This window comes from Carica papaya, chromosome 5 (assembly GCF_054855325.1).
Source record: "Carica papaya isolate Zhongbai chromosome 5, ASM5485532v1, whole genome shotgun sequence".
Lineage (NCBI taxonomy): Eukaryota > Viridiplantae > Streptophyta > Magnoliopsida > Brassicales > Caricaceae > Carica > Carica papaya.
In genome coordinates this window covers 1,658,870-1,686,302 of record NC_142313.1, presented here as the reverse complement: position 1 = coordinate 1,686,302, position 27,433 = coordinate 1,658,870, and the positions used below count along the sequence as shown (strand labels likewise).

General features: G+C 33.9%; 3 protein-coding genes, 1 long non-coding RNA gene and 2 other non-coding genes across 7 annotated transcripts; 3 read left to right on the top strand and 3 right to left on the bottom strand.

Annotated features, from left to right (window-relative positions):
- Window positions 1-1,978: 1,978 nt before the first annotated feature.
- LOC148253653 (uncharacterized) lies at window positions 1,979-3,950 on the bottom strand. The gene is made up of 2 exons (XR_015819216.1): window positions 3,812-3,950; window positions 1,979-3,532 (listed from the first exon to the last, which is right to left on the bottom strand). It is a non-coding gene; the product is annotated as an uncharacterized LOC148253653 (long non-coding RNA).
- On the top strand, window positions 2,373-5,244 carry LOC110821225 (uncharacterized). Its single transcript, XM_022050989.2, has 3 exons — window positions 2,373-2,613; window positions 3,297-3,693; window positions 3,790-5,244. Exons 1-3 carry the CDS (start codon window positions 2,373-2,375, stop codon window positions 5,075-5,077), a joined length of 1,926 nt encoding a protein of 641 aa, XP_021906681.1. The 3' UTR covers window positions 5,078-5,244.
- A 555-nt stretch (window positions 5,245-5,799) lies between these two features.
- LOC148253652 (small nucleolar RNA R41) lies at window positions 5,800-5,893 on the top strand. The gene has a single exon (XR_015820853.1). It is a non-coding gene; the product is annotated as a small nucleolar RNA R41 (small nucleolar RNA).
- Window positions 5,894-5,979: 86 nt separating this feature from the next.
- Window positions 5,980-6,056, top strand: LOC148253651 (small nucleolar RNA Z155). The gene has a single exon (XR_015820858.1). It is a non-coding gene; the product is annotated as a small nucleolar RNA Z155 (small nucleolar RNA).
- A 352-nt stretch (window positions 6,057-6,408) lies between these two features.
- LOC110821358 (Cation efflux family protein) lies at window positions 6,409-12,931 on the bottom strand. 2 transcript variants are annotated; one of them, XM_022051162.2, is made up of 12 exons: window positions 12,473-12,925; window positions 11,912-11,981; window positions 10,853-10,950; window positions 10,440-10,597; window positions 9,872-9,987; window positions 8,676-8,772; window positions 8,206-8,290; window positions 7,665-7,727; window positions 7,438-7,543; window positions 7,063-7,208; window positions 6,795-6,886; window positions 6,409-6,714 (listed from the first exon to the last, which is right to left on the bottom strand). In XM_022051162.2, the coding sequence occupies exons 1-12, from the start codon at window positions 12,824-12,826 to the stop codon at window positions 6,594-6,596; spliced, it is 1,506 nt and encodes a 501-aa protein (XP_021906854.1). In that variant the 5' UTR covers window positions 12,827-12,925; the 3' UTR covers window positions 6,409-6,593. The 2 variants fall into 2 exon arrangements, 1 of the variants encoding a protein (XP_021906854.1); XR_015819060.1 differs by lacking the exon at window positions 6,409-6,714 and having other exon boundaries at window positions 7,356-7,543; window positions 12,473-12,931.
- A 532-nt stretch (window positions 12,932-13,463) lies between these two features.
- Window positions 13,464-24,242, bottom strand: LD (Homeodomain-like superfamily protein). Its single transcript, XM_022051171.2, has 13 exons — window positions 23,823-24,242; window positions 22,809-22,836; window positions 21,953-22,083; window positions 21,331-21,734; window positions 21,156-21,249; window positions 20,977-21,070; window positions 20,143-20,272; window positions 18,951-19,002; window positions 18,823-18,866; window positions 18,663-18,751; window positions 17,635-18,069; window positions 15,154-15,707; window positions 13,464-14,533 (listed from the first exon to the last, which is right to left on the bottom strand). The coding sequence occupies exons 1-13, from the start codon at window positions 23,994-23,996 to the stop codon at window positions 13,664-13,666; spliced, it is 3,099 nt and encodes a 1,032-aa protein (XP_021906863.1). The 5' UTR covers window positions 23,997-24,242; the 3' UTR covers window positions 13,464-13,663.
- Window positions 24,243-27,433: the final 3,191 nt, after the last annotated feature.

Sequence of the window (27,433 nt, the reverse complement as noted above, 5' to 3'; positions counted from 1 at the left end):
CTTACCTTTTGCCTAATCTTTTCTAGATTAATGTCTAGAAAGAAAGTTATAAAGTTTTCTCTAAAAGTTAAAAAAAAAAATAGAAAAAAATAATTATAATTTAATTAAATCATTTGCATTTATTTTTTAATTCTATATTTATATATAACTGTATTTCCACATATTAGTTTAGGGATTATAGAAATACTTAACATAAATTAGATATAAAATTAATTTAGAAGCATTTAATTATATTTTAAAATTTCTATTTGAATTTGAAACAAAATTAACATTGTTTTTATTTTAAATTATTTTCTTAATCAACATGAATTAGATTATCCCATTTGTTTTTTTTTTTTCTTAATGAAACATCATTATCATAAAATATGACTAATTAATTATTAAATTATATATATATATATATGCTAATGGGAAAAGGATAATATAATATATATATATATATATATATATATATAAAGAAAGAAGGCCATAGACGTCGTTTGTGTTGTTTTTATCCAAGAGATAACTTAGCCTATGTCAATTAGCAACTAATAATTAATTAACCTGTATTAATGCGACGTATTAACATCTAAATGCTGCTAGTTCTAATTAATCCAGCTTGTCTTGTACTCGGTTTTTCAAAAGATGTTCTATAAAATTAACTCTTCAAAGACATCTACATATATATATATATATTATAATAATAATAATATATATAAATTAATGTTATGTACATAAATTCCATCGACCATGATCGGTAATTACCAAGCCAAATTAATTGTCGTTTTGTAATTTGGGAGAAATTGAAGCTGAAAAAATTAATTTAAAATAATTTGACTCGAATTTTAGAATTTATTACCTCAATGTTTTTTATTTTTATTTTTATTTTTAATATTATAGATTCTGTCTCTTTGTTGTTTCTCGTTGTATAGTATCGGCTGCTTTATATCATTGGTCTTCATTAATAAGCTTAATTATTAAAAATATTATTAGTATAATTACTACTTAATATATAATTATATCTATTAGCATCGATGAAATATGGATGCCTTTTTTTGTCATAATTTTTTAATTTGGCAAACTTAATATTGATTATGAATCGATCTTATTTAACATGCTTTATTTCTATATATATATATATATATATATATACATAAACGTACATAATTAATCTTAATTAATTAGTTAATTAAGTTCATGGATCATAATTATGAACATGGTTTTTAATTATGTAGTGGATTGATGTGAGGGGAGTGGATTAAACTTGGTAGTATAAATACATACATATATATATATATATATTTATATTTTTGTTTTTATATAATATGAATTTGTTAATGTTCGATAAATGTAAATTGAATTAAGTTGAAGGTTGTCCATTTCTAACTACAAAATTATGAAGATTAAAATTGTCTCTCATGATCTCTTAAGTTGTCTCTTAGGCAAGAGAACAATACAATCAATATATATATATATATATATATATATATAACTATTACTTTTTCCAATTATTATGAAAAGGGTTTTCAATTAATTTATAAAAAAAATATCTACAAGCATTTTTTTTAAAAAATAAATAAATATTGACATTTGCGTTATAAAAATCTATATATTAAACAATGAAAATTAACATGAATCACAAAGAAGTTAATTAGGATTACTTTACATAAGTATCATGTAAACCGAAAAAAAAGTGATTAGAATTTTATAATTAGTAAATAATCTTAAGTTAATTAAACCATGATTATGACTTGCTTGGCCCCCTTCGATTGTTTGGATTAGATGAGACGAATGTAATCCGGCACCGTTTAAATAACGACAGCCACATGTAGTGACAACCTAAGCTTCTTCTATTCATTTAATCCATGTTGTTTTAATTATAATTAAAAAAAAAATTATATTCAATATATTAAATTTGATTTTTTTTTAAAAAAAATAATTAAAATTTTATTTAATCATAATTAAAAATATTCGTACAAGAAAATTATAATATCATCACTTCATTCCACAAGAAGAATTTAAATTAAATAACATATAATAATTAGAGGGGTAAAACCGTAATTACATTAACTACCCATCAAGAGAAAGCACATGAATACTCTTCTGGTCTCTGTCAAACAACAGATATGTACACACACACACATATATATATATATATGTATAAAGCCAAACAAGACCAAGCTTTTGCAATGTCTGTCTTAGTCCTATGAATCAAAAGACAATTCCCTCATCCTCTTCACCAGAATTCATATGCTTCTTGTCTTGATTTTGTGTCTGTTCTTTCGATTTCTTTACTTTCAAAGAAAAGGATACAAAGTGAAATTTGCATACCGTATAAATTGTACTTATTTTTTTTTTTCTGATTGGTATATTATTAGTTTGTATTGCCACTAATGTCGAATATCACGGGGGACGATGGGAGTTTCTCTTCGGATGATGCCGGGTATCAAGAAGTGCAACACCTGCAAGTTAATCAGCAACTGCAACTGCAACTGCAGAATCAGATACATGCTGCTCCGGCCACTTCTAGCGCGACTAACAGTAGTGGTTCTACTGTGCAACAACAGTCGCAGAAGCAGCAGCAACAACAACAACAACCAGTCAAGAAGAAAAGAAATCTTCCGGGAAATCCAGGCAAAATTTCAGTCCCTTCTTGATAAATATACGTATCAGTAATAATATATATGTTACTATAAATATGTCTTTTGAAATGCACTAATCCCCTTTCTTAACACTTCAAGATGCATGCTTCCTCTTTGCTTCTTGTTATTAGTCTTAGAATTATGTATATAGATGATATCATATACATGTTATATTCATGGCAACTGGATATAATACATATATATAGATATATGTATGTATGTGTATATATAAATGAGGTTTCACCATTTCTACCTTTATGTGTCTCAAGATGGGCATACATGTCATGGCTGGATTTAATCAAACCTAATCTGTTTAAATTGGATTTTCCCCTTTTTTATAAAAAGAATAGAAGAATGATTCTTTTTCCTTTTTGAAAAATACCCTTTTCATGTGAAATCTTGAAAGTTCAAATTACATGAGAAAAGAAAGAAAGAGGTTCAATTATTGGCATAAAAGATTCCAATAATTGTTGAGGAAGTACTGTGTGTGTGTGTGTGTGTGTGTGTGAATATATATATATTTTTTTTTTATATTCTCAATCATGGGGTCATCAATTACATTCTTTTTTGACTATATTTACAAATAAATATATATTATATATGTATTATATATAAAATATGAATGTAATTAATTAATCAACTAATTCTCTTCTTCTTCCCACCCTAATCTAACAGACCCAAATGCAGAAGTCATAGCTTTATCACCAACAACACTAATGGCAACAAACAGGTTTGTGTGTGAAATATGCAACAAAGGGTTTCAGAGAGACCAGAACCTGCAACTGCACAGGCGAGGCCACAATCTTCCATGGAAGCTCAGGCAGAGAACCAGCACAGAAGTGAAGAAAAGGGTGTATATTTGCCCAGAACCAACATGTGTACACCACAACCCGGCTCGCGCTCTAGGCGACCTAACAGGAATCAAGAAGCATTTCAGCCGCAAACATGGTGAGAAGAAATGGAAATGCGATAAGTGCTCCAAGAAATACGCAGTGCAGTCTGACTGGAAAGCTCACCAGAAGACTTGCGGCACTAGGGAATATAAATGTGACTGTGGAACAATCTTTTCCAGGTTTATGATCTAAAAGTTCTATATGTGACTAAGAGTGTACTAACATATAAGCCCATATATGTATGTGAAAATATATATATACTGTTGTTTGTGCAGGAGGGACAGCTTTATTACTCACAGAGCTTTTTGTGATGCATTGGCTGAAGAGAACAATAAAGTAAACCAAGGACTAATGAACCAAATGGGATCAAACTTGCAGACCCAAGTGCCTGCAGAGCTCATGTCTTCATCAATGGCGGGCTTAAACCCAAACACCATTAATAACCCATCCATTGGATCAGACACTTTCAACACTTTTGACCCTAAAAACCCTCTGAAGTCCCTGGCTCAAGACCTCATGCCCATGCCTTTCAAGTCCATGAACATGGCAGGGGCAGGAGCTGGCATGTTTTCAAGCAGCTCAGGCACTCTCTTTGGCGGACCAAGAAGCAACATTGCATCTTCATCCTCCAGTCTCCAGCTCAGTTCCAATAGTACGTCATCTGGGTTCAACTACTTCCATCCAGATACCAAAAATGGCGGCTCAATGAGCCAGCTTTCAGCTGGGTCAGCTCACATGTCTGCTACAGCCTTGTTGCAGAAAGCAGCACAGATGGGAGCCACAGCAAGCAACAGTATAAATTCTCCCATGATGCAGAAGAGCTTCACCGGTAGCATGGTGGGTTCTGATCATAATAACCATCACCACCATCATCATCAGATTCAGGGCCAGCTCTCATCGGTGAGACCATCATCGTCTCCAGCTTACTCCAGTGCAGTTCAGCAGCATGCTACTAATAACAGCTCCTCATACGATCACATCCCACCAGTAATGCAGAATCATGATGATGATCGTCATCATCAATCAAGCCACATGGTGGGAATCAACGGTGGATCATCATCTTCATCAACAGGGTTGCTCCCAAACCAGCTCCTGAGAAAAAACACGCAAGAAATCCAACAGATTTTCGACCCATCAGGCAACTGCAGCTCCGCCATGAACGACATTGGCATTTTGACGAACATGTTCATGGCGGGTGGCGAACAGAACCAAGGTTTCCCGAAAAACATGGAGCAGGAAGAGAGTAGAAGTGGGTCAAGCTTGGTACAAGGTGGAAGAGCTGCATTAATGGCGGATAACAGGAATAACCAGATTATTACAGGTGGGTCAACAAGATTTGGATCAGGAAGCAGCAATGGAGGATCATCGAGTGACATGATGACACTTGATTTTTTGGGGATTGGATCAGTGTCAAGACCGGTAAATTTGCATGAACAGCAGCAGAAAAGTTTGGAGATGGAAGCAATGAGTCAGCAGAGATTGCCATTGATGAATCCTTACAATCAACAACAGCTCTCGCATGGAGATCATTCAGCCATTGAAAAACCCATTTGGGATGTTTGATTCACAGAGAGAGAGAGAATTAAAGTAGGCTTCTTTTTTCAATCTAAGAAAGAAAATTTTCCTTTTTTTTTTTTTTTGCTTCAAGTTAGAAACTGAGATATGGCAATTAACATTTGCTGTTGGTTATGATGATGATGAGCATAAATGACATTTTGAAAATTCTATCATTTTTAATTTTTGTTCTATGATTTTTCGGGAAAAAAAAAACAAAATAAATCAATCATATATACTTATAGAATATAATAATTTAAACTCTCCATTTTTAAGTCTACATGTATTACGAAAATTTAGAAATAAAAGAAAAAATATAATTTTGTAAAAAAAAAATTAATTAATTAATTAATTAGCCATACTTGGGCCTAAGATTTCTTTTGGATCAATTAGGCAAACCACTAGAAAAGTCATTGTTGGGCCGAGGCCCATCTAACCTTTGTGAAATGACCAAAAGACCCATAGGGTTCCATTTCAACGACCAGGGGTAATTAGGTAAATTTAGGAGCCATCCCTCTCTATGCGGCCAACAAACCCTAACCCTAATTTGTGTCGCCACAACATGTATAAATATTGACAGACAGTGCATCTCATTTCATTCTTACCCGTCTTCTACGATCTCTCCATCTGTCCCGGCTGGTGTGCGATTTAGGGTTGTCATCTTTTTCTTGCGTGCTTCATTTGTGTCCTACCTGTGTTTAATTTTGTTGTTAGGGTTTTGAGAAATTGAGTGGGAGGCGATGATGCTGAGAACTACCTATTTTATGAGGGAAAATTTCTCCCCTCGTGATTAGAAAACACCAATGGATCCTTCTGAGCTCCTCACTTCAATTTTTCCTCTCTGTATTTTTTTTTTTTACTTTTGCTCGTTCAATTCCCCCTTTTCTTTTCTGGGTTAAAGAAGAGAGAGCCATTGATGTGATGATAATTTTTCTCGGAAAATACGATGTCGACTCAAACAAATCAGACTACAATTATCTGATCACTTGGTTCTCTTCTTCTATTTTCTTTTTTATTCGTACGAGTCGTATTTTTCTCGGAAAATAATTTGATCCGATCAAGTTTTTCGGTTTTCTTGAACAAAATTAGTTTTATCTCCATAACCCAAAATTGAAAATGAAAAATATTTTGTTTTTAAGTTGACTGATGAATTGATTTTTTAAGAACCTGATTTTTTTTATGAACCCTAAAAATTACAGAAAATAGAGTTTTAACAATTTTAGATCTTAATAGAATATTAAGATGATGTGTTTTATTAAAATATAAATTTATAAAGATGAGATGAACAATCAAAAGCCTCTGAGCGTAATAGAAAAATATGAAGATTAGAAAATCTCATATGCTTGAAAAATTAGGTGTATAATTTATTAAAACTATAACATGTTAATATTATTTCCAATAATAGTGGCACCATCAAAACTAGGGCAGGCTGCTCCTCATTTGGGTATTCTGCCCCATTATTTAAAACTACAGAACTAATAACAAATGGCAAACAAGGTGAAAGTCCAGCTTCATCAATTTAGTGTTAATGGTGTTGACATGGTGGGAGTGGAGGTCCCAACCTAAGCTGAATGCTTGCCTGAGCAATGTTCCTGGCTTCCTTCAAAACTTCCCTTTCTGCTTCTTCTGCCAATTCTTTTGCTTCCCTATAATCACCGAATAGTTTACAGATATGTTAAACCTATAACCGGAGGGAAACGAGTAAAACTGACATGCTCGTAAGTACCTAATTGTGAGATCCGGTGGCATGGAAACTTCTATTTCTAGGAAAATCTTGGATTGCAACAAGTGGGGGGTTATGCGTTCCACTACCATTTTCTGAAAAAATTCACAAAGAAAAAGGATCTTATTTGCAATCCTAATGAACTTCTAAATGGTACATTAATTCAATTTTGAAGGGAAATTAATCAGAAGATTCAATCTTGAATAATTCTTTAGGCATCCTCTAATGAACAGAATTACGCATTGATAAGAAGGTCAGAGGAAATGCAAACCTCTCGGAATTCTGATGAGAGAATATTAGAGACCATATCTTCAACATCTTTGGCCTCTTCACAGATATTCCTGCCCCGGTTAGTGATTCGAGTCGAGCATTCTTGTTGATCTGTTGCACTCGAAGAAAGCTGGATATATGCTGGATCTGCAGAACATTTGAAGAAAGTAATTGCGAGATATTTATGATTCCATCAAACAGAATTGTCTATTAAACAATACAAATATCGCTGGTAAAAGGACATAATTTCCTGTTTTTTCACCCCAGTCCTCATGGGTCTTACTATTGTTTTACCTTTGTATGCAAAGACTCTTTATTGCTGTATAACTAAAATAAACTTCTTCCTGCAACTTTTTGCGAAGATGATTTCGCCTACCTATATGTATGAAAACTTCAGAAACTTCTGGATGAGACATATGAATTTGATGACGAACATTTTCACCTACACCATGTGCAGCACTAACACTAGAAAAGGGATCAACCTGCAATAAGAAGTAACAGGTCACAGGAAAAGAATCATGAGAGATACCTGATGGTTGCGAAATGATTCTTTCTTTTTTTTTACGTTCAGAAGCGTTAAACTTTAGAAGCAGGAGAACTCACTACAATATGCACATCAAGGTAGAGTGATGAACCAGCTCTTCTTCCCCTCAACCTATGGCATCCCTGCAGATTTATATCAGTGAAATAAAATATTAAATTCATCAGTAAAGAAGCCAACTGATAATAACTCTCGTATTCCATGACCAAAGAAAGAAAAAGTAAATCTAAAATGTCGAAGTTAATAAATTGTACTGATTGAGAAAATGAATTACATACTTCCTGAACAAAACTGACTACAAGTTCGAGAGGTCAAATAGTAGTTTGAGTTCCTGAATCTCAAGGCAGTATGGCAATTCAAACAGTAATGTTAACTAGCATTCTTAAATCTATAAGCCCCCAGTGGCATTTATTTACTTTACTTGATAATAAGCTTCATATAACTTAAAAGTGAGTGCTCCATGAAAAAAAAAAAAAAAAAAAAAATTAGAACATCCATGCAATCTTCATGAATGGAGTTTTCATTCAGCAGAATAACATCCAGAAAAAAGAAATTAAATTTATGTGCTTATCTACCCTTACTGTTTACTCAAACAACACTTACCTTAACTCCTTCAACCTCTGATATTGTTTGTCTTATAGGATCCAACTGTTGTGCCGGGATAGCAGCATCCACCAGTTCCAAGATGCTAAGAGTTCGTGCCAAAGTACATGTCAAGTAAGATACGGATGGAAACAAACAAAAGGAAAAGATTCATCCAGTCCCAGTCAAATGCTAAAAACGTAAAATACAGCATAAAAATGCAAGACTTTTCATGGCTGATGCAGTTACATAATTAAGAGAGTTATGTAGTCATAGCATTTCCTCCAAATGCTTTTCTTCAAATTCTCAGGACAAAAGAACACAAAGATTCACACATGAAAAGATATAATTGCCAATTCACTAACTTACATTGATCTTCTAAGTCCAATTTTCTATACTTACTTTAGACCCAACAAAATTCAAAAGAGCAATAGCTGAAGGTGAGGTAGGAACAATAAGATACAGATGTGCGTGAGACTAAGAATGCCTACCTCTGGTATCCAGTTTCTAGTCCAGCTTTAAAAATCATTCCTGAGACAACAAGCCCCGCAAGAGGATCCAGAAACTTAACTCCAAGGATTGAGCCTCCTATAATGCATGAAAAACAAACATTCACACATTAAGTACTTCAGCAAACACAATGTGCACAGAAAGACTACCTTCAAAGAGATGCTAAATGGAAATAGGAACCAGGGCCAAAAGTTAATAAATATGGAAATACTGCTTAATTCTCGCTTGAGAGGTCATTCTTTAAACAGTGAAGTAAAGAGTTGCAAGATGGGATAAAAAGTAGGATTGAAGAGTTAAACAGAATACTCCACTCTTCTAATGTTTAATAAACGACTGTTGAAACTGCACCTTGAAAATATAGAAATGTTCAATACTCCAAAAATGAAAAACAAGTACCAGACAAATTGGCACAAGATGATCAAACATTCACAAGTTATTAGAATATAACCATATGAGGGGACTTTCTACCCAAAATATAGTGGTACCACATCTTTGAAAGAAGCTTATAAAAACTTAAAAGGAGTGTTGGACAATAATCTACTGCAGCAATATCATCTTATAAAGCCCTTCAAATACAATATTCTTAAATCCCATTGGATCCAACCTTTCACCTCTAGATTAGATAGGTTCTAGTCTCGTCTTAAACCATAAGATTATTTGGGTCCAATAGCCAAAAGACCACCATATTATGATTTCATCCTTTATTATTTTGTTCAGGAATCAAAGTCTGAAGTGGAGATTCGATAGTAGCATAGATTCAGAACCCAGAGCCTGTGTTCCTCATAGGAAAAAAAAAATCTAGAGCTAGCTATAGTTCAGAAGACAACAGTCTGATCATTTGAGATAAAAAATAAATCTTAACCTGCTAATCAGCAGTCATTCAAACGGCATAATGTCTAAAACTATAATTAACAAGCAGGAGTAATAGAAGCAACTCAGCACCACCACCTCACTTCTGTGACTGCAGTGTAATGTCCTACAACCACCACCTATCCTTAACAGCAGATCGAGAAAAATAATTAAAAAAAAAAGAGAATAAGTTCTGCAATAAACAATTTTTAAACGAAGCCATTTAAACAGATTACACCAGGTAACTTGTATATCATGCAACAAATATACCTCATGTTTAATAACTTAAAGCAAACTGAATAACCATTTATCAATAATGATGTCTTACCAACACCTATCAGAGCAACTATAGAGGAAATTGCATCTGCACGATGATGCCAAGCATTTGCTTTCATCAGCCCACTGCCTTGTCTCTCCCCAGCTCTTTTTGTTATCCAATAAAGCCTAAGGACAAGAAGAGAAGAGCATGTACAAATGAACTAGACATATAGCTAAGAAACATAGCATCAAAATTGGACACCTGAAAAAAGATAGCTGGTTAATATTACACAACAACAAACTACACCCCTTCCCCCCAGCCACACAACCCACTTCACCACCCCAAAAAGAAAAAAGACACCCCTTCCTTTCCAAACATTATCCTGAAAAGAGAAGGACAGTACATAAAATTCATCCAACAAGGTAAAACAGTAGCTCTGAAGCCTTTGTTAATGCCAGATTCCCACAAACATGAGCTGCCCATAATGCTTACAGGTATTTACACATGCAGACAAAGCGAGCTGACACACGAAAAAATAACACAATAAAATGCAAACTATAGAATGAAAAAATTTACACTTTGGGAGGACATTAAACAAGCAAAACATTCTTTACTCAACAGCCAAAAATTTTGGTACCCTTCTTTAATAGATATCGATGCAATAGTCATACTCAGAGCCAGGATCGGGTGATCCATATCAATTCCATGGTGATGTCCATCATCATGACGATTGTCATGAGTGTGCTCATGAATAAATGATTGGTTGACAACTTCAGGAGCTGTAGACAGTAACCCCTGTACATGAGGGATAAAAGAAATCTCAAGGCATGAAAGAAATCAAAGACCAATGCAATTTCACATCATACTAGTAGTTTTCCAGAGTTATGTCTCTCTCTCTCTCTCTCTCTCTCTCTCTCACACACACACACACACACACACACACACATATCCAACTTTCATCTATAAAAAAAAGTGCAACGAACAAACTAAATTTTAATCTTTAACTGCACATTTCATGTCAATATAGGAGAAAAGCAGAAGCAGTCATACAAGCAAAAGATCTAAAGCATGCCATGCAATACCACCAGCAGTTGCCAGAAGCATAAAAGAAATTCCAAGAGCTCCGAGAGTTTCAAATTTACCATGTCCTGAGAGTAAAACAAAACAAAGAAAAGAGTATGAAATCTAGAAGCCAAGTGCAACATGAAGCCCATGCAAACACTTACATAAAAGCAACTATCATCAAATATTTGTTTTCAGCAACATCTCCATTATTACTGTAAGGAAATGAGGAAAAAAAATTGTGCACTGTCCCTTTCAGTTAAATTCAGGGGGTGAAGCTGAGAAGGATGTCCAACCACTACTATTTACATATAATTTTTTAGAAAAAGGATGAAATAAAACTTCGAAAAAAACAAGGCCATCACATCAAGATCCTCAATAAACTTGCAGTAAGGTACCCTAACTACAAAGTCAAATTATAATGACTAAGAAAAAACAAATCAAAATGAGCACGAAACTGCCATCACCAGATTAGTGCTGCCAACAAATCATAAGATATCACAGAAAAAGACAAACCATGAGTAGAACATCATTTTCTTTCAAAGAAAAGAGAGTTGAATAAACAGGCACAAGAGTACTAGAAAAAAGTATCTATAAGATCTCCTAAGTCATCTCCATCCAAGAGAGCTTCCCATTGGCTGATTGATTTTGTTACTTCTTAAGCTTCTGTTTTTAGGAAACTTGAAAAAGCCGGAAACAACTTTTCCATCACTCAAAACGAAAAATTTGATAAATTTTCTTTTTCGGATCTACTCAAGTCCAGAGTTCTCCACTAATGCAGGAGACACTGTAAAATGAAGAAGAGCTAGGTTACCTTCTTAAAAAATATATTTGCATAGAGGGAAGTAAATGCAATTAAAATTGGGGCCATGCTTGTGTTGTGCCACTTGGCACTGAATTAATAACAAGGGAGAGGGGGAGATAGGTGAAACCAACAAGTTTGTTAAAAATTAAAGAAAAAAAGTACAGATTGGAATATAGGATAGAATTATAGAACAATATATGTAAGATCAATGGAGTAACGTGTAGGTACAGATCATAAGTGACCATATGGATGTTCTTTGTCTTTAGGAGCCTGTGCAGCTTTGAAAGACCATAAAGCAATGCCACTTAGAACCTGAAAAAAATTAATTGAAGTAAAGACTATCATCTAAAAAGAAACTTAATACATGCATAAAACTATAAAAATATGGATTCACGCTATTATAGCGGTCACAAAATCATGCAAGAATAGTGTGTCAGTCATTTACTGATGTATGGTTTATAGACAAACATCCCTTTTGCAAAATTCCGACATAACGAAAAAAGTAATAACAATAGTCCACGAAAAGCTAGACGTAATCAAATGACCATATTCCGTTTTCTGTCAACTAATCCAATATAATTCACACTGTTCAGATCATTTACCCACACATTTCTTAACAAGAAAAAGGATCGTAAACCATGTCAAAAACATTGCGAATTTGAATACTATCAACACCTGCTAGGCAGTGAAAACTAGGAGTCATATGTAAACTACTAATTTAACTAATACAGTTGTGCGTGAAAGTTCATGTCGATTTATAAGCTAAAAACCAATACAATTCTTAGAAGAAAAAACAAAATTACCACATCAGATACAGAATGAGCAGCGTCAGCGATGATCGCAGTGCTTCCAGACAAATAACCGGTCACAGTTTTTCCAGCGGCAAGTCCGATATCGGCGGCGAGGCCTAGCCGAAAAATACTCTCTCCGTGCGTGCCGGAGAGGTCAGAGTGATGATGATGATGATGATGATGGTGAGAATCACCGAAATGCCACCGCCTGGAAACTTTGCGAGTGGGATAATCAGAGACAAGTTGAGGGAAAGAGCAAAATTGGGAGTGAATTTTGTGACTGGGGTAGAGAGAATTACAAGCAGAGAGTCTTGATAGAAGGTAAGATTTGCAAATAGAATTGAAGCTGTGAAATCTGAATCCCATTTTTCTATATTTCTCCCACTGGTTTGGGGTTTTCTGAGACTGAAATCACAGGACAGTGGAAGTCCAGTTTCATTCTTGCGTCTTATAAATTTAGAAATCACCAGGAAAATTAAATGGTTTGATTGCGGAGACAAAGGTTCGTGCAGCGTGATGCTGACGCGTAGCAACACATGCAACAATATTTTTCTAATATTTTACAAAATCAATATTTTTTTTTTTGATTCTATAGATTTATTATTTAACTTATTAATATATTAATAAAATTAAAATAATTTAATACAAATATAAATTTTTAATTTAAGTTCAGATTTTATTAACTAGTTAGTCGATTCATAATATTTAATTTAATAGATTTATCGTAATAACAGAGTAAAAATATTTCGTGATAGTTCGGGCAAAAAATTTAACCTAATTTTTTTAATTGGAGAAAAAGGGCCTTGCCTTGTGCATGAGGGAAAGAAAACCTTTCTGGGCCTGGTCAGTTTTCAAATTCTTCATATAGTTTTAAGCCCAAGAAATTTACAGTCATTCCAACAAATCCATGTCTTGATGTTACTTTCTGGTTGAATTTTATCTTTTGGGTCACCAAGCTTGAGTCAATAAGCCGAACGAAGAAAGAATGGAAAAGGGTCAGAGATTGGGAGGAGAACTTTTCATGTTTTTTTTGTCAAATTCAATAGATCCAGCTAATCTATGAACATTCCGAGAGTTACAATTGTGATTGTAATTTTAGTTTTCAGTGTATACTTCGTTGCCCTCAAGCCAGTAAAAATTGTTATTGAACAATTTATATTCTACATCAGACCAAAGGCCAGAACCCACGTCGTGACTGTAGGGTTATCGGCTCCTATCCCGCCATCTTCGGTCCCAATTCCTGGGAGAGTTTTGTTGTCTTGATCTGTCCAATCTATCCCAACCCGAATTCATTCTGGATTCCCCCAAGTTCCTACCCCGCATATATTTCGGTGACTTACTTCTTGGACTATTCTCTGGACTCCATGATTCAAATCCATCACTGCCCGCTTGTTCAGTTCCCTCCCATTGAGGAGCTGATAGCGGCTGACCATGTGATGATGCATTGTATCCATTTTGGTTAGAAGGTGAATATGGATTGGAACCCAAACCAAGCCTGCCTCTCCAAGAATCTGGCACTGCACCCGCATTTCCCATCGGTTGTCTAGATGAGTATGAAGGTGCATGAACTGGAGAATCGGGCTGCAATGGTGCCTGCCGCCATGTTGACGTGGGAAATTGAAGTGAAACAGGTTGCCTCTCTTGGGTCATCAATAAAGTTGATGGTTTAGCATTATTAGTAATAGTTTCCATTCGCAATGAAGGCCGCCCTGCCACACTCAATAAGTTTGTCTTTGTGGCTAAAGCCACGTCTGCAGATTGTGTTGACATAATTGGAGAAGCAGGAGAATTGGCGTGCAGAGACCGATGTAAGGAGTGGACTATTGGTGTTTGATGTTTTTCGGGTGCAACAATACTTTTGTGAGGCAAGGAGAATGGTGGGATTGCTGCCTGGACATGTTGGGAGTGTAACGGAACACTGCTTGATTGCTGCTGATGTATTGTGATATTGCTGGCTGGAATTTGAGGCCTTGCCAAGCTCGCAGCGGGAGGCTTGTCTACTGAAGTAACTATGCTTCCCATTGGAGTTTGCTGGGAAAATGGATTCCTGACAGCTTCTGGTCTCCATCCACTCTGCAAAATTCCGAAATAATTTCAGTTCAACAAAACTGAAACAACAGCCAACAAACAGTAGAATCCTACTCAAGATTATCATATTTTTTTCTCTGTAAAAAAGATTTGATTGAGAAAAAATCAGCAACTCTTTCTCTTTAAGAGAAGACTTAAGAAATTACTAAATGTATTCCGACTATGATAAAGAGACACCATGGCAGTTGCTTCTCCAATGAGTCCACAAAGCAGAAAAGCCTTGTAATTAAGACCAGAGACCAATTCAACATTAACGTATTTCAGTCAACTGGTGGTTGACTTTCATGTAGGACAATAAATGAAAAAACCCCTCCCTCCAACAACAGTAGGACTGGTGTCTCCTGGTTTACACAAAATTGGGTACCCTTTCAAAAAAAATGCATAAACTTAAAAGCTTTCTTAATTTCAGATCATGCTTTTTAAGATGATATGTGATGCATTTCCAAGAATTATATACATTATATCTAGACTAACAATGTGGAGCGAGGGACATTGAATAAGACTAAGAATGACAGTAGCATTGCCCGAGGGAATAGACCAATGATCATATAATAATAACCCAATGATTTTTGGCATAAGTTGCAGCATGGACCAAAGTCACGCACCATTCCTGAATTGCTCGAGGGAGTTGGGGATGGAAGAGAAACTTCAATCTTCTCTTCCACTTTTGTGTTAAACCCATTTAAATTACTTGCTAAACCAGATCCACCAGCCTTAATCATATCAAGCAACTTCACTGTCTCTTGGCTCGAGAAGTTACCAGCTTGCCCAGATGTCAGTGCAATAACCAACTCTGGATTCTTCAGCAGTACACCTAGCAACTCAAGATCTGGCTCTGCTGTGTTTCCACCACCAATGTTGTCTGACGAGGTAGGCCCCAAGGTAACTGCAACATTTACATCTTGAAAGCTGGAAACCTGTTGCCCTGTCGTATGTGCTTCACTAGTGTCAGTATCAGGTGGCTGCTCAGTGGGAATTTCCAGGGTCAAGGAGTCGTCATAGTCCATTTCAAGGTCCCATGGCTCCTTTGGATTTGGTGGTATGTTTTGGATAGCTGGGTAGATAGTTTCCTTCTCCCGGCGGTTTCTATTTCTTTCAACATCAATCTCTTTGCTGCTTTCACCAGCACCAACTCTCCAGACATCCTGGAAACTTATTTCTGCAGAAAAAGAAAAGAAAGAAATGAGAACATGAAGAGGTAACTCTCATAATAATCTGAAAAACATCTAAGAAAAACTGGAGCAAAGATCAATGTGTTCATAACGCTCAACAGACAAGGCTGGCTGCTCAGTTGGGACTCAATAGGTTTATATGTTTTGGGTAAGAAAATAAAAGAGCTGGATATCAGAAAAAGAAAGAAAGAAAAAACAAGAAAATGAAAGCATTCTCCACACAAAGACCCAACAGCCTGCACTGCACAAAGTTAAGACTCCATAATCGGAGAGTCTCCCTCAGTTCAGACAATGTGAACGATTGTGCAGGTTACCAAAGGCAATAGGCTTTAAAAATTAGTATCGGCAGAGAAAAGTGCGCCCAGGACATATTGATTATACAACTACGCGAGCAAGCTATACATGTAAATTGAATTAATAAAATCAATTTTAACCGATTTTTCCCTCTTTTGGCTGCTTTAATCTAACCCAATATCGTTTCTCAATACTTATTAATTAAAAAAGAAACTAATCCATCATCCAGTGATACAAAAAAAAATTGTCATCTATGAATTTGTTTATGACTGAAGATTGTCAGCCAATCAATTCTGCAACCTTCAAAACGTCAACCACACAAATTGGCTTGATATTCAATAATATAATCCAGAGTGGGTTCAGGAAACGAAATATATCAACACTAAACTCTGTTTTTTCTCTTCTCATTGCAAGTCAATGAAACAAGAATTAATATTCACCGTTTATAGCATCTTGATGGAGCAAACAATGATTGACCAAGAATTCCAATTTCACATGTTATAAGCATCTGCATATGCGCAGAACAGAATCCTCATGAGACCACTACTTTGGTGAATTGGGTACAATGGTGTTGAATGAATGATGTGATTCACTGATTTAAATTTTTTTCTCCAGATCCAATCAACTTTTCTAGGAACAGAAATGAGAGTGTTATCTGCCTTCACTTAATTATGTCCGGTAGTCACTTCCTGATCCAACTAAACCAACAGCATATCCTCAGTGATGTTTGTTCTTTATAATAATAAAGATATGGATGTTCTTCCAAAGAGTTTCGTTTGAACATCTTGTAAATAGTACAACAATACTGATTCATAAAACCCTTACAAAGAAGAGTACTTCAAAAGATGAAGTACAATCTATCATAATTATGCGTGGCCAATTTTTGAAAATTTCAGTAAATTCTTGAATTTTAATGATTTAATGTGATATTTTACTGATTGATGATATTCTCAGTTTAGCCAATCAAAACAAAAAGAATTCCGAATGGTGACTCTGTGACCTCGGCAACGACATTGGAACAGGATAACTGCCTTTGCAATGTGGTGCTTAGCTTGCCACATCAAGGGTATCCATACGTTGCATCGAAAGGGAAATCCTTTTTCAAAATCATTGTGATATAATGGTGCGCCGTAGAATTGGAAATCTATAGTCTAGTAGTCAATTTTCACCACATAGCATGCCCTCCCTTGCCTCTAACCCCTTTTACATTATTACTTTTTAACTGATTGCCTTGAACATGACGGTTAAACAAATGTAATCTTATCGCAATAGATGACGTTGCTGGGAGCAGTTCTTGCATTCAATACTCAAAAAGTTACCGACGAAAAGAAAAAGAAAGAAATACATATTTATGCACCTCAAAAAAATGATATACAACAGGAGTTCAGACCAATATTCCATTCCTAATAAAAAAGAGTTAGTATCTGTGGCTGCAGAGGGAAAATGAATATCCCCCCACCGAAGAAGTGAGGACCAGACGACCAGTTAAGTAACTTATAGCCTAGAAGATCTTAAAAAATCTCTTCCCCTTTCCCTGTGGAACTACTTTCCCTAAACTATTATGAACATTAACAGAAAACAGTCAAAAGAACTAGTAAATAAACACTGAGAAGAATGTACCTGGTGGCACCCGCCACGGTATCTGGACCCTCTTGCAATCCTCCTGAAGGGGCTCCTCTGGATTCATCTTATGCTTACTATCAAGAGAAACTTCCAAGTCATTAGAAACTTTTGTGGCAACTGTCACAGGTTTCTTGTGTTCGTCAGTTTTAGCCCAAACATGGAATTTAGAGATAGGTGACAAATTGCTGGACTGAATTGCTGAAAGTTTCTTTATGCATTCAGTCTTTGCTTCACCACTTCCATTGGATGAGGAACCCATTTTCCCATACTTGCTCTGCATATATTGAGCACGCAGTTTTGCTTTTTGAATATCATCAGCAGACATAGGACGGCCTTGATTAAGAGATACTGCCCTACCGGACTGTGTGCTCCGACCAGCAGTTTTTGAACCAGGTTGTTCCACCAGTTGAACTTTCCTGCGTTCTCTAGTATCTGTAGCTAGCTAAGGCAATCAACTTCATTCAAGTATTAAAAGGATTAAACAAAAATTTTGGCGTATTTGATGAGAGGATCAATTTTGTAATTCCTATATTGTTTTCACAGAATAAGTATGAGATGGGAAAGGGAGCACATTTTCATAGCTACAACTACAAAATTCACCCATTTGCCAACTGCAAACAACTCACTATTCCCAAAAGTCCTGGGGATAATTGATAAACCAACCTTTCTCCATCATTAACAAGGACTTTTTGTAACCCAACAACATATAGTTTAGATCGCATGTAGGAGTTTAGTGGAGTTGATGACTCGAGTTTGAGTCCTATACCCATTTCCATCTCAAAAAAAAAAAATGGTGAAGTTAATAGCTTTCCATAATAATAACTATAGAACCATTCAGGAAGAAAGTACAAGACATATCTGCTTGTCTAACTTTGATAGCAATCAACCTTTTTTTTTCTAAATAAGATAGCAATCAACTTTATTCTCATTTATTTTTCTCCAAATTGCTCTTTGTTGTGTTATAAAAAATTTCCCTAGTTTTAAGGAGGAACTGACTAAAAAAATATCAATGTTTCCATGGATACAAGATGAAGATGCACCTAGGATGTGCTTCCTTGCAGAATCATCCGAAGATCCAAGCAGCAGTTTTGGTGCTTGTGAAGATTCCAACTTCCTGCAAAGGGTCTATCCTTTATACCACCAAAATTACCCAAAACAAAACGCTGTACTGGAGGAAATTCACACCTGAGATTCTCTGAACTTTCATGTTTAGGAGCAATAATTTCTTCCTGTACAGGAATTACAACAATAAGATAAGTTGCCAGCATAAAACTTCATGATGCATTCTTTCACTTGATTTATATCATACTTACTGGAATTCCAATGCTTGAGCTCCACGATTCATCACCCATAATTTCTACAATGCTGCACATGCAAATGATAGTGTTAAGACCATAAAAGACTCTGGTCAATATGGTAAAAAGACTGCTGTGGAAGTTGGCAAGGCACTCCATGTCTTATCGAAAAAAGAAGAAAAATATCTGCTGAGCTATGTGGGCACACCAGAATTGGGTATTTAGAAATGAAATAATTTCTGGCACTTTTAACAGCTGCTGGTAGTACTATTAGGATTTCCTTTCTGTCATGATTTGTTGGATTTTATGGTGTTGCCATACTAAGGTAAACTTTAACAGTATGTTTGAATCGTAGTAAATGATTGGATTTTAATGAATGGTATTCCACGGTGTGAGAAAATCATATTTGTTACAACTTCCAATGGTAACAAACGGTATCTGACTGCCAAATTTGACATTAAATTTTAAAACCACCGAATCGGTGGTATGTGAATGACAGGTTACTTTTTTTTCCTTTATACTCCCATATAATATACTTAATTCTATTTTTATCCTCACAATTTATTACTTATTTTATTAAATATAAAAATTTAATTTGTAATAATTATTTATTTAAATACAAATGTAATTATATTGGTAAATAATTTAATTTTTTTTATTATATACTATTACATAAATAAGGAGGGATAAATTAGTAATTTGACTGAAAATACAATCATACCATTCTATCATCCAAATAAAAATATGTTATTAATATACAATCATCCAAATATAAAAAAAATTTACCATCCCCATCCTATACCATTGTCATCCAATTACTGTCATTATCTTACGTTAATTAACCATCACTAAAATTTATTCAAACGGGGTGTGAGAGAATTCAGCCATGTAATAGACATACAAGAAAATTTGCCTACAACTTTCAAACAGTCTTAGCATCCTTTCCAAATCCTCTCCTCTCATCTTCTTCTCTCCCTTCTCTTCTCTTATCCTAACCCCAGAATCTTTTTTTTTCTCCCTTCCTACTCACTTCTAAAACTCCTTGCCTCTCTCTCTCACTATCACTTACAAACGCTCACCAGGGTTCATGTCTGGAGCTCCTAACAGATAGCCATCATGATAAATCAAGTATAGCTCAAAAAGAAAAGAAAAAAAATAAGAAACTGATAAGAGAAACTTTGAAGCTTATGAAACAAAGATACGGACTTGCCTCTGCTTCAGCAACATCTGACTATGTACATCAGTAGTAGACTTCACGCCATTTGTTTTCTTCATAGCCTGACTTCTAGCAAATAATTTGCTCCATCTTGCTAACAAAATCCTCGCCCTGTTTGATATGTCTGATCTTCAAATCAGATAAATGAGATCCAAAAATATCATAAAGAATATCAAAGAAATACAGCTAAACCACAATAAATGTTTTATACTAGTAAATGAAAAATTTTAAGCAAAAATGAAGAAATAAGAATTTGAAATCAGATAGGCAGAACTGCTTAATACACAATATGAAAGCAATATCTGCTATATCTGTTATTAGTTCAAATTTCTGATCTAAAAACCACACAAAGAAGAAAAGCTGTACAAGCAAATTACAAAAGTCTAAATCAGATTTTTTTAGAATCAGTCAACCACGTGAAACTTCCAGTTAGAAAGAAAGCCCGAACCAAACTTTTCATGATACATTAAGAAAAATCTTAACAACAGTAAAGCAATTATCTTCAAAAGATTAAGTAACGTTGGTTCATTCCATTCCCCCAAGATACAGACAGACACATATATGCATATATGTAGTGGGAGAGGAAAAAAAAAGCAAAAAAGGCCCAGAGGTATTGACCAAATTCCTAACAGTGAATCATAATGCATTAAGGTGTCGACAAAGATATTATATTTATAAAAAAAAAAAAAGGTGTTGACAAATATCTTAAAGCAGAGCATTAACATCAAGATTCAACTTAGAGAGAGTATCTCTGCATGTCCGTATTCGCGTGCATATGCCAAGTCAAAATGCAAGAAGAACAATAAAAGATTCATGAAAGACGAGCACCTGATGTCCTGTAGAAACGTAATCGATTAACACTTTGCAGTATGGCTGACATATGCTCAGGTAGGGCCTTATGAAGAGGCAAATGACATAAAACCTGTATGTTATTCACCCACTATCAATCCTAAACACAATAAGATATATGGAAACAATAAACTAACTGCACATAGAATTAGAAGTACCTCGAGGATGACTAGTAGAACACTTGTCTGTTCTTCAATAGCAGCTTGACTCAACCATGCTGCTAAAATCATCACACTACCTTTCGCTAAAAACCTGCAACCATGCAGGTAGCTGAATAAAGAAAAAGAAAAGGTCAAAAAAAGCTGGCAAAAGCTTAAATGTTCAAACGAGTACCAATTTAGAACTGCAGAATTTTGCATCTGCAAGATCCACTCCATCAGTTTAACTTGCCCTGAAAATGTTTCTTCTTTATGCATCATACTAAAAATATTGTCAATAAAATGTTTCTCCAACTCATCTATGGTAGATGGAATGTCATTCTGTGTTGAGCAGGACGGTAGTTCATCAGCAGTGGGAGGACCAATAGAGTTTAGTGGAACCGGCTCAATAGGCCTGATAGGATCTGACTCTGTTGGGACAGAGTTCAAGGGTACTGGTTCAATAGGTATATTAGAATCATAGCTTGTCAGTGCTACATCATGTTGTTCTTTATGTGCATTAGATCTAATAGACTTCTCCCTTGACAACCTGACCTGTTTCCTTACTCTTGCTCGTTGGCTAGTAAAAAAGTCTCGAACCTACAGATCAATAAATTATAAAGATGTAAGCAATATCTTTTGTTCCTAAAGAAGTAAAGCAGTATTTTAAAATGTAGCTATTTACTACAATCTAGTTGTATGGAAATCCTGTCATGCAAGTAGAAAAGGAGGGAGAGAGCTAAAGGCATATCTTTTATTCTAAATCCTGTAAGCATAAGAATATCAAAGAAAATAAAGAAATAATAAGTAACAAAGACCTGTGTGACTGTAACACCAAACAGAGCACTAATCTCACGAGATTCCTTCTTACTAATTGCATCTTTGATAGAGAAAACCGCTTGCATATATTTCACTGCCTTGAGGTTCAGCAAATCTCTTGGTCTCTTACCTATGAAATTGATAATATAATCCAAAAGAAACACGTTAAAGCAGTAGCAAATTTATAAGTGTGTCATCCTAAGGTCATTATGGCCTTTAAGGTAAAAGAACCTACAAGAAACAAAAGTCAAACAGATGTAGGAATAATAATAATCATAATAATATCAAGCACATCAGCCATAGACCACTTATGGTGAAAGAAAATACAACAATCACAAGCATCCAAAGTACCAAATCTAATACAACTCAAGATAAGGTCAAATCCCTTGACAAATGACAGAAAGGTAGACCTAAAACACAAACAGAGGCAAGAATCAAATTTTCAACAGAGTCTGATAGCACTGCAGCTAGCAGGATTCAAACCCAATCCTCTGTTTGGGGGGCCTGGGACATGACCACCATGGTCAAATAGGCCTAGGTTAAATCCAAAAGGCGTTCTAGTGAAACTTTCAATCCCACTCATGTTGATAGTTAGCTAAAAACTTGATTTTTCCCATTTTTGCTCTACTTGGTACTTTCAAAGCTGATACTACTTGACAACAACCAGACATAAAAAGTGAAGAATGCTGAATATGAAAAATGTATTTGCTTGTTAACCTAGAATGGCAGATTATAGTTAGAAATGAGCAACTGCCTCATGCATGCGTGTCATAAAGGGGCAATGACCAGAAACCTCATATCTTATGTCCTAAGAATATTAAAGGACATAATAATTACTATCTCCTTGTAACTTACCAATTTTAATTGACAAAGCTCCAGCTGCCTGCACATCAAAGAGATACCATATTTACAAGTCAATATCATAGGGCAATAATGAATATTGATTTAAAAACAGAGAAAGCATTCAGAAAACAATTATAAAATTGAATAGCCTAAGAGAAGAGATTCCCAGTGTATCAGATCAAATCAAACTAACAATAGAAGCAATTACCAATAATATCTTTGTACACCACCAACTGTGTAATTTTATAAATGCAAAAACAAATTCCAGGACAAAAAATGGAAAAAAATCACAAGTTCAGTACCTTGCCTCCAATTCTTAGCAAACAATAATAAGTTCTAATGCTTATTACCGCTCAGTAGCACCGACTTACTGACATTCAACACGGTGACGTATCTCTATTTGATGAAAAGCATTTTAAGTTCCAATGCACCCAATTACCAGCCATGCTGGATTTATCATCGTCATAAAATTTTTTTGAAATATAAGATAAGTATTATTATGCACAACGGTACCAAGGGGGTACTGCCCATGAACAAAACATAGTTACAAGACAATTAAATAGTCCATGCCACACCCAAAATCAACCCAATCTTTGATGATCATTATCATAAATAATGATTGAAGCTTTTCCTCTTAAAGAATACTACATCCAGGGATGTTCACCTAATTTGTGGCTCTAAAATGATCAATAGTAAAGTCACGCACGCCATCCCCAGAAGTTAATTATGCTTATTTGATGCCATGTCCAGCATCAGTGGATGCTATTACACGTATGAGACGCATCAGAATGAATCTAAACAGTTGCGAACCAACCCAGTAACCTTGTTTTATCTCTTATAGAAAAAAACAGTGGAAACAAACTGCTTGAACAAAAATGAGAGAAATATCCTACAAATATGCACAGGCAAACAATAATAACTACACATAAATGCTATCCCTAGCTGAATAACAATCAACATCATGAGACACAATCAACAAGGGACTGACACTCGAATCCCGAATTTCTTCCCCAAAAACAGACGTACCATCTCTTGCGCGAGAGGATTAACGCCGGTGAGTTTGCATTGTGTGACGACAATGTTTTGAAGCTGATCGATCTGACTGTGGAAAAGCTCTCTTTGAGACTCCAATAACCTTTCCAACGACTCCACTGAGCTCCCAATCTCTATGTCCTGAAAATCGTCCTTCAACACCTCCATTGTCGATTGAGAACTCGAACTTCGCAGCGCCAGATCGATACAGGCCAAACATTAAACTTCGATGCAAAGAACCATTAGAATAAAGACACGGTGTATAATTTGATGTGAAAAACAAATTAGTTAGGGTTAGGGTTAGGACATTTGAGAGAGGGGGGAGAATGGAGAACTGCGAGTAAAAGCCGATTTCATGCACAAACGGGGTACGGAAGTCAAAAAGCCAAACCAGTTACGGTGACAACACGCGCAGTAACCGCTCTTTATCGCGTTTGTTTGAACCGGAGGTTCGTGCAACCAAAACAAATTAAAAAAAAAAAAATCTTTAATAAAAGACGGCAATTTTTTTTTTTAATTACATATTAACACCAAAAAAATATACATCTTCCAATTTTTAATATTTTATTATTATGAGTCTTTAATAGATAATTTAATAAATTAATTTTTAAAATTTTTTGTTTATCACAATTTAATTTTTAATATTTTTAGTAAACTTAATTTCTAATATTTTTATTTATTTTAAACATTCAGTTTTTGTTATTTTTTAACGGAAAATATTAAAATTCCTATATTATATTTGGATACTTTAAGAAATAATTTTAATCAATTAGCTGAATTAATAAATATAAATATATATATATATAATATTGTTAATTTAATTACATAATTAATATTATTTGTTGAGTTATTTTAAAAAATATTTTATTATAATATATTTATTTTAATTATGTTGTTAAAAATACAAAAATGGTATTTTAAAAAATAATAAATTGAATTATAAAAAAAAACATATTAATTTATTTGGTGAATTATTTTCATACAATAAAATAATTAAAAAAATTATTGTAAGTTTGTTTGAAAAGTTTGAGTCGAGTACTTAAGTACTTGAATATTGTAATGATCTCTCAATAATTATAGTTGCAGAATTAATCAATACCTTGCAAACCATGGATCAAATAAGAGCTAATTAGAAATGAAAAAACAATTGAATAAGCCTTCACTACCCATGCATCAAACAAGTTTTCATCGACAAAAAAAAAGTAATAAATTTTCACCTTGTAGAGGATGTGAGAAAAATAACTGTGATGAAAATTATTATTGGAATAAAGATAAACTATAATATTTTAATTGTAAAAAATTTTGACAAACAAAAAAATGTAAGTTATTAGAACGAGCGAGCAAATTTCGCTCAGAAATAACAAATTTCTTTTTTAAAATTGGAAAGAGGTGCTCCAATCGAATTAATAGCAAATTTTGGTAAAAAATATATTACTAATTAAATATTTATGAGAACCTGATCTTGGGTTGAGGAATTGTTTACTTCCACCTGTGCTAGACAACTCCTTTTGAGTCTGAGATCCGATCTTTCGACATTTATGTTATGTGAAAGAAAGCGCACAATATTATGTCATACGTGTGGATGTCAAGTCAAATGAGATCTATATCTTCTACGAATACAAAATTCTACCGCTTGTGGGTTAGGTTTAGACACCGAACACGGAACTAAAGAAATAACATTATGGGATTATAGATGAGATCCACGGCTTCGCTCACTCACTTTTCCCCGCTTTGAAAGACCTTGGGAAAATTATATACGAGACCTCGACCCGATGTTCTGTTCCCAACTCCCACTTAGCTTTCACCATGTGCTAGTGACCATCCCACTTCGCGGATAAAAAAAAAGGACTTCCCGCTTCAATATGCATCAATAATTTAATATAAGTATTTCAAAATACGAATATTAAATAAGACATATTAGAAAAAGATGTTCAAATAAAACAAATTTGGCGTATATAATTTATACATCAAATAAGTGTGTTAAAATTTAATGTAAAAATTACAATTTATTTTATTTGTTAATTTGTAATCAGATAATATTTGTTTGTTAACTAGTCAATTAGACTTTATCAACATTTAATTATGATAACTTATTTGTAAAATATTAAACATCACGTAGCTAGTGCTCCAAATAGTTATACATTTATTAAATTAAGGAAGCTTATATATAAACTTATTTAAAGGCATACTAAATTGTCAAAAGTTAATAAAAATTCAAGTTTTTTCATATAAAAAACTTTCAATGATATTATATCTGGCTGATGTTCTAGACCATCATTCATAAGTTTGTTAATATTATAAATACATTTTTTATAAAATTGATGTGGATAATGTTTAAAACTATGATTAATTTATAGCGTATAGTTATTTTAAATATGTGTTGTACCATAACTAGTTATATAGAAATATATCGAGCAAAAAATATTATCTCAGTAAAAATAATGATATGAAGTTTCAAACAATATAAGACTAAATTACTTTTTATACTAACATGCATGTCAATAATAACTTGATAAAAACTATTAGGTACGAGATTATAAATACTTACAAAAGTTATAAGTAACATGATTTTTTGATAAACTCCCAATGATTATATACTACATATATAGGATGTTATTTTAAAAATTATTTATTATATTATAAACTCGCAATGAACATATAGAATTATAACCTCACGGTGAACATGTAGAATTATGTGAGATATTTGTCGCAATAATTTATTCAAATATACTACAAAAAATAATGTAACGTATATTATCACGTATGCATGGCCATAAATATGAAAATTTCATGAAATCTTATATTCACGTTATTTGAAAATATTTACGTAGTCGTTATATATTAAAAATAACTAAATTTGTAAAAATAATTTTTAATATTTAATAATAAGTTATATTTAATGACTATATTTTCATTAATTATATTATCATAAATATATAAAACTTATAAAATCTCATGTTTACGTAACCTGATATTGCTCGTGTAATCAACATATATTAAAAAATATTATAGACATATAAAAATAATTTTCATTATTCGGTGCTAAGCTATATGAATAGGTTTAAGCAATATATGAAATTTCGATCTATTGATCATTTTTTGTATCTAATAATTTATTACGTATGCTACATTGTAATACACGAAAATAATAACAAATACCGATAACATCATAAGTAGTTGAATATATGATCTATTCAAGAGTATGCTCGAGCTATTAATCTCCAGAATCTTCAAATTGCGTCGTTCTAAATAATTTTTTTTTATTTGTGATTTTTTAAAAAAATCGTATTACGTGATTGGATATGGTAAGAGTATCCTTCAATACTATACATATATGACTCTAAAACATAATATTATTTCATAATTTAAAAAATTGTGTGGGATATGGTAAGTGTATCCTCTAACATTTATACATATATGACTCCTAGATACACTATTATTTCATAATTAAATAAATTATGATAACCTCTAAGTTATTATTATTATTATCATTAAATGATCATGATATTTTTTTTAGACGACCATTAATATTTGGCACCCCGTTTTAGCATAAACTAAATGCAACACACAGGAACTGTTACCACGGAGAGCATATATAAATAAAG

Coding starts and splice junctions, on each gene's coding strand:
- LOC110821225 (XM_022050989.2), top strand. CDS start 2,373: ATGTCGAATATCACGGGGGACGATGGGAGTTTCTCTTCGGATGATGCC. Junction 2,614..3,296: donor AAATCTTCCGGGAAATCCAG/GCAAAATTTCAG, acceptor CTAATCTAACAG/ACCCAAATGCAGAAGTCATA. Junction 3,694..3,789: donor TGTGGAACAATCTTTTCCAG/GTTTATGATCTA, acceptor TTGTTTGTGCAG/GAGGGACAGCTTTATTACTC.
- LOC110821358 (XM_022051162.2), bottom strand. CDS start 12,826: ATGGGATTCAGATTTCACAGCTTCAATTCTATTTGCAAATCTTACCTT. Junction 9,988..10,439: donor TCGATATCTATTAAAGAAGG/GTACCAAAATTT, acceptor TCTTGTCCTTAG/GCTTTATTGGATAACAAAAA. Junction 7,209..7,437: donor TGAAGTTTTCATACATATAG/GTAGGCGAAATC, acceptor AATGTTCTGCAG/ATCCAGCATATATCCAGCTT.
- LD (XM_022051171.2), bottom strand. CDS start 23,996: ATGGAGGTGTTGAAGGACGATTTTCAGGACATAGAGATTGGGAGCTCA. Junction 21,071..21,155: donor TTCTACTAGTCATCCTCGAG/GTACTTCTAATT, acceptor AATAACATACAG/GTTTTATGTCATTTGCCTCT. Junction 18,752..18,822: donor GAAAGTTCAGAGAATCTCAG/GTGTGAATTTCC, acceptor GACCCTTTGCAG/GAAGTTGGAATCTTCACAAG.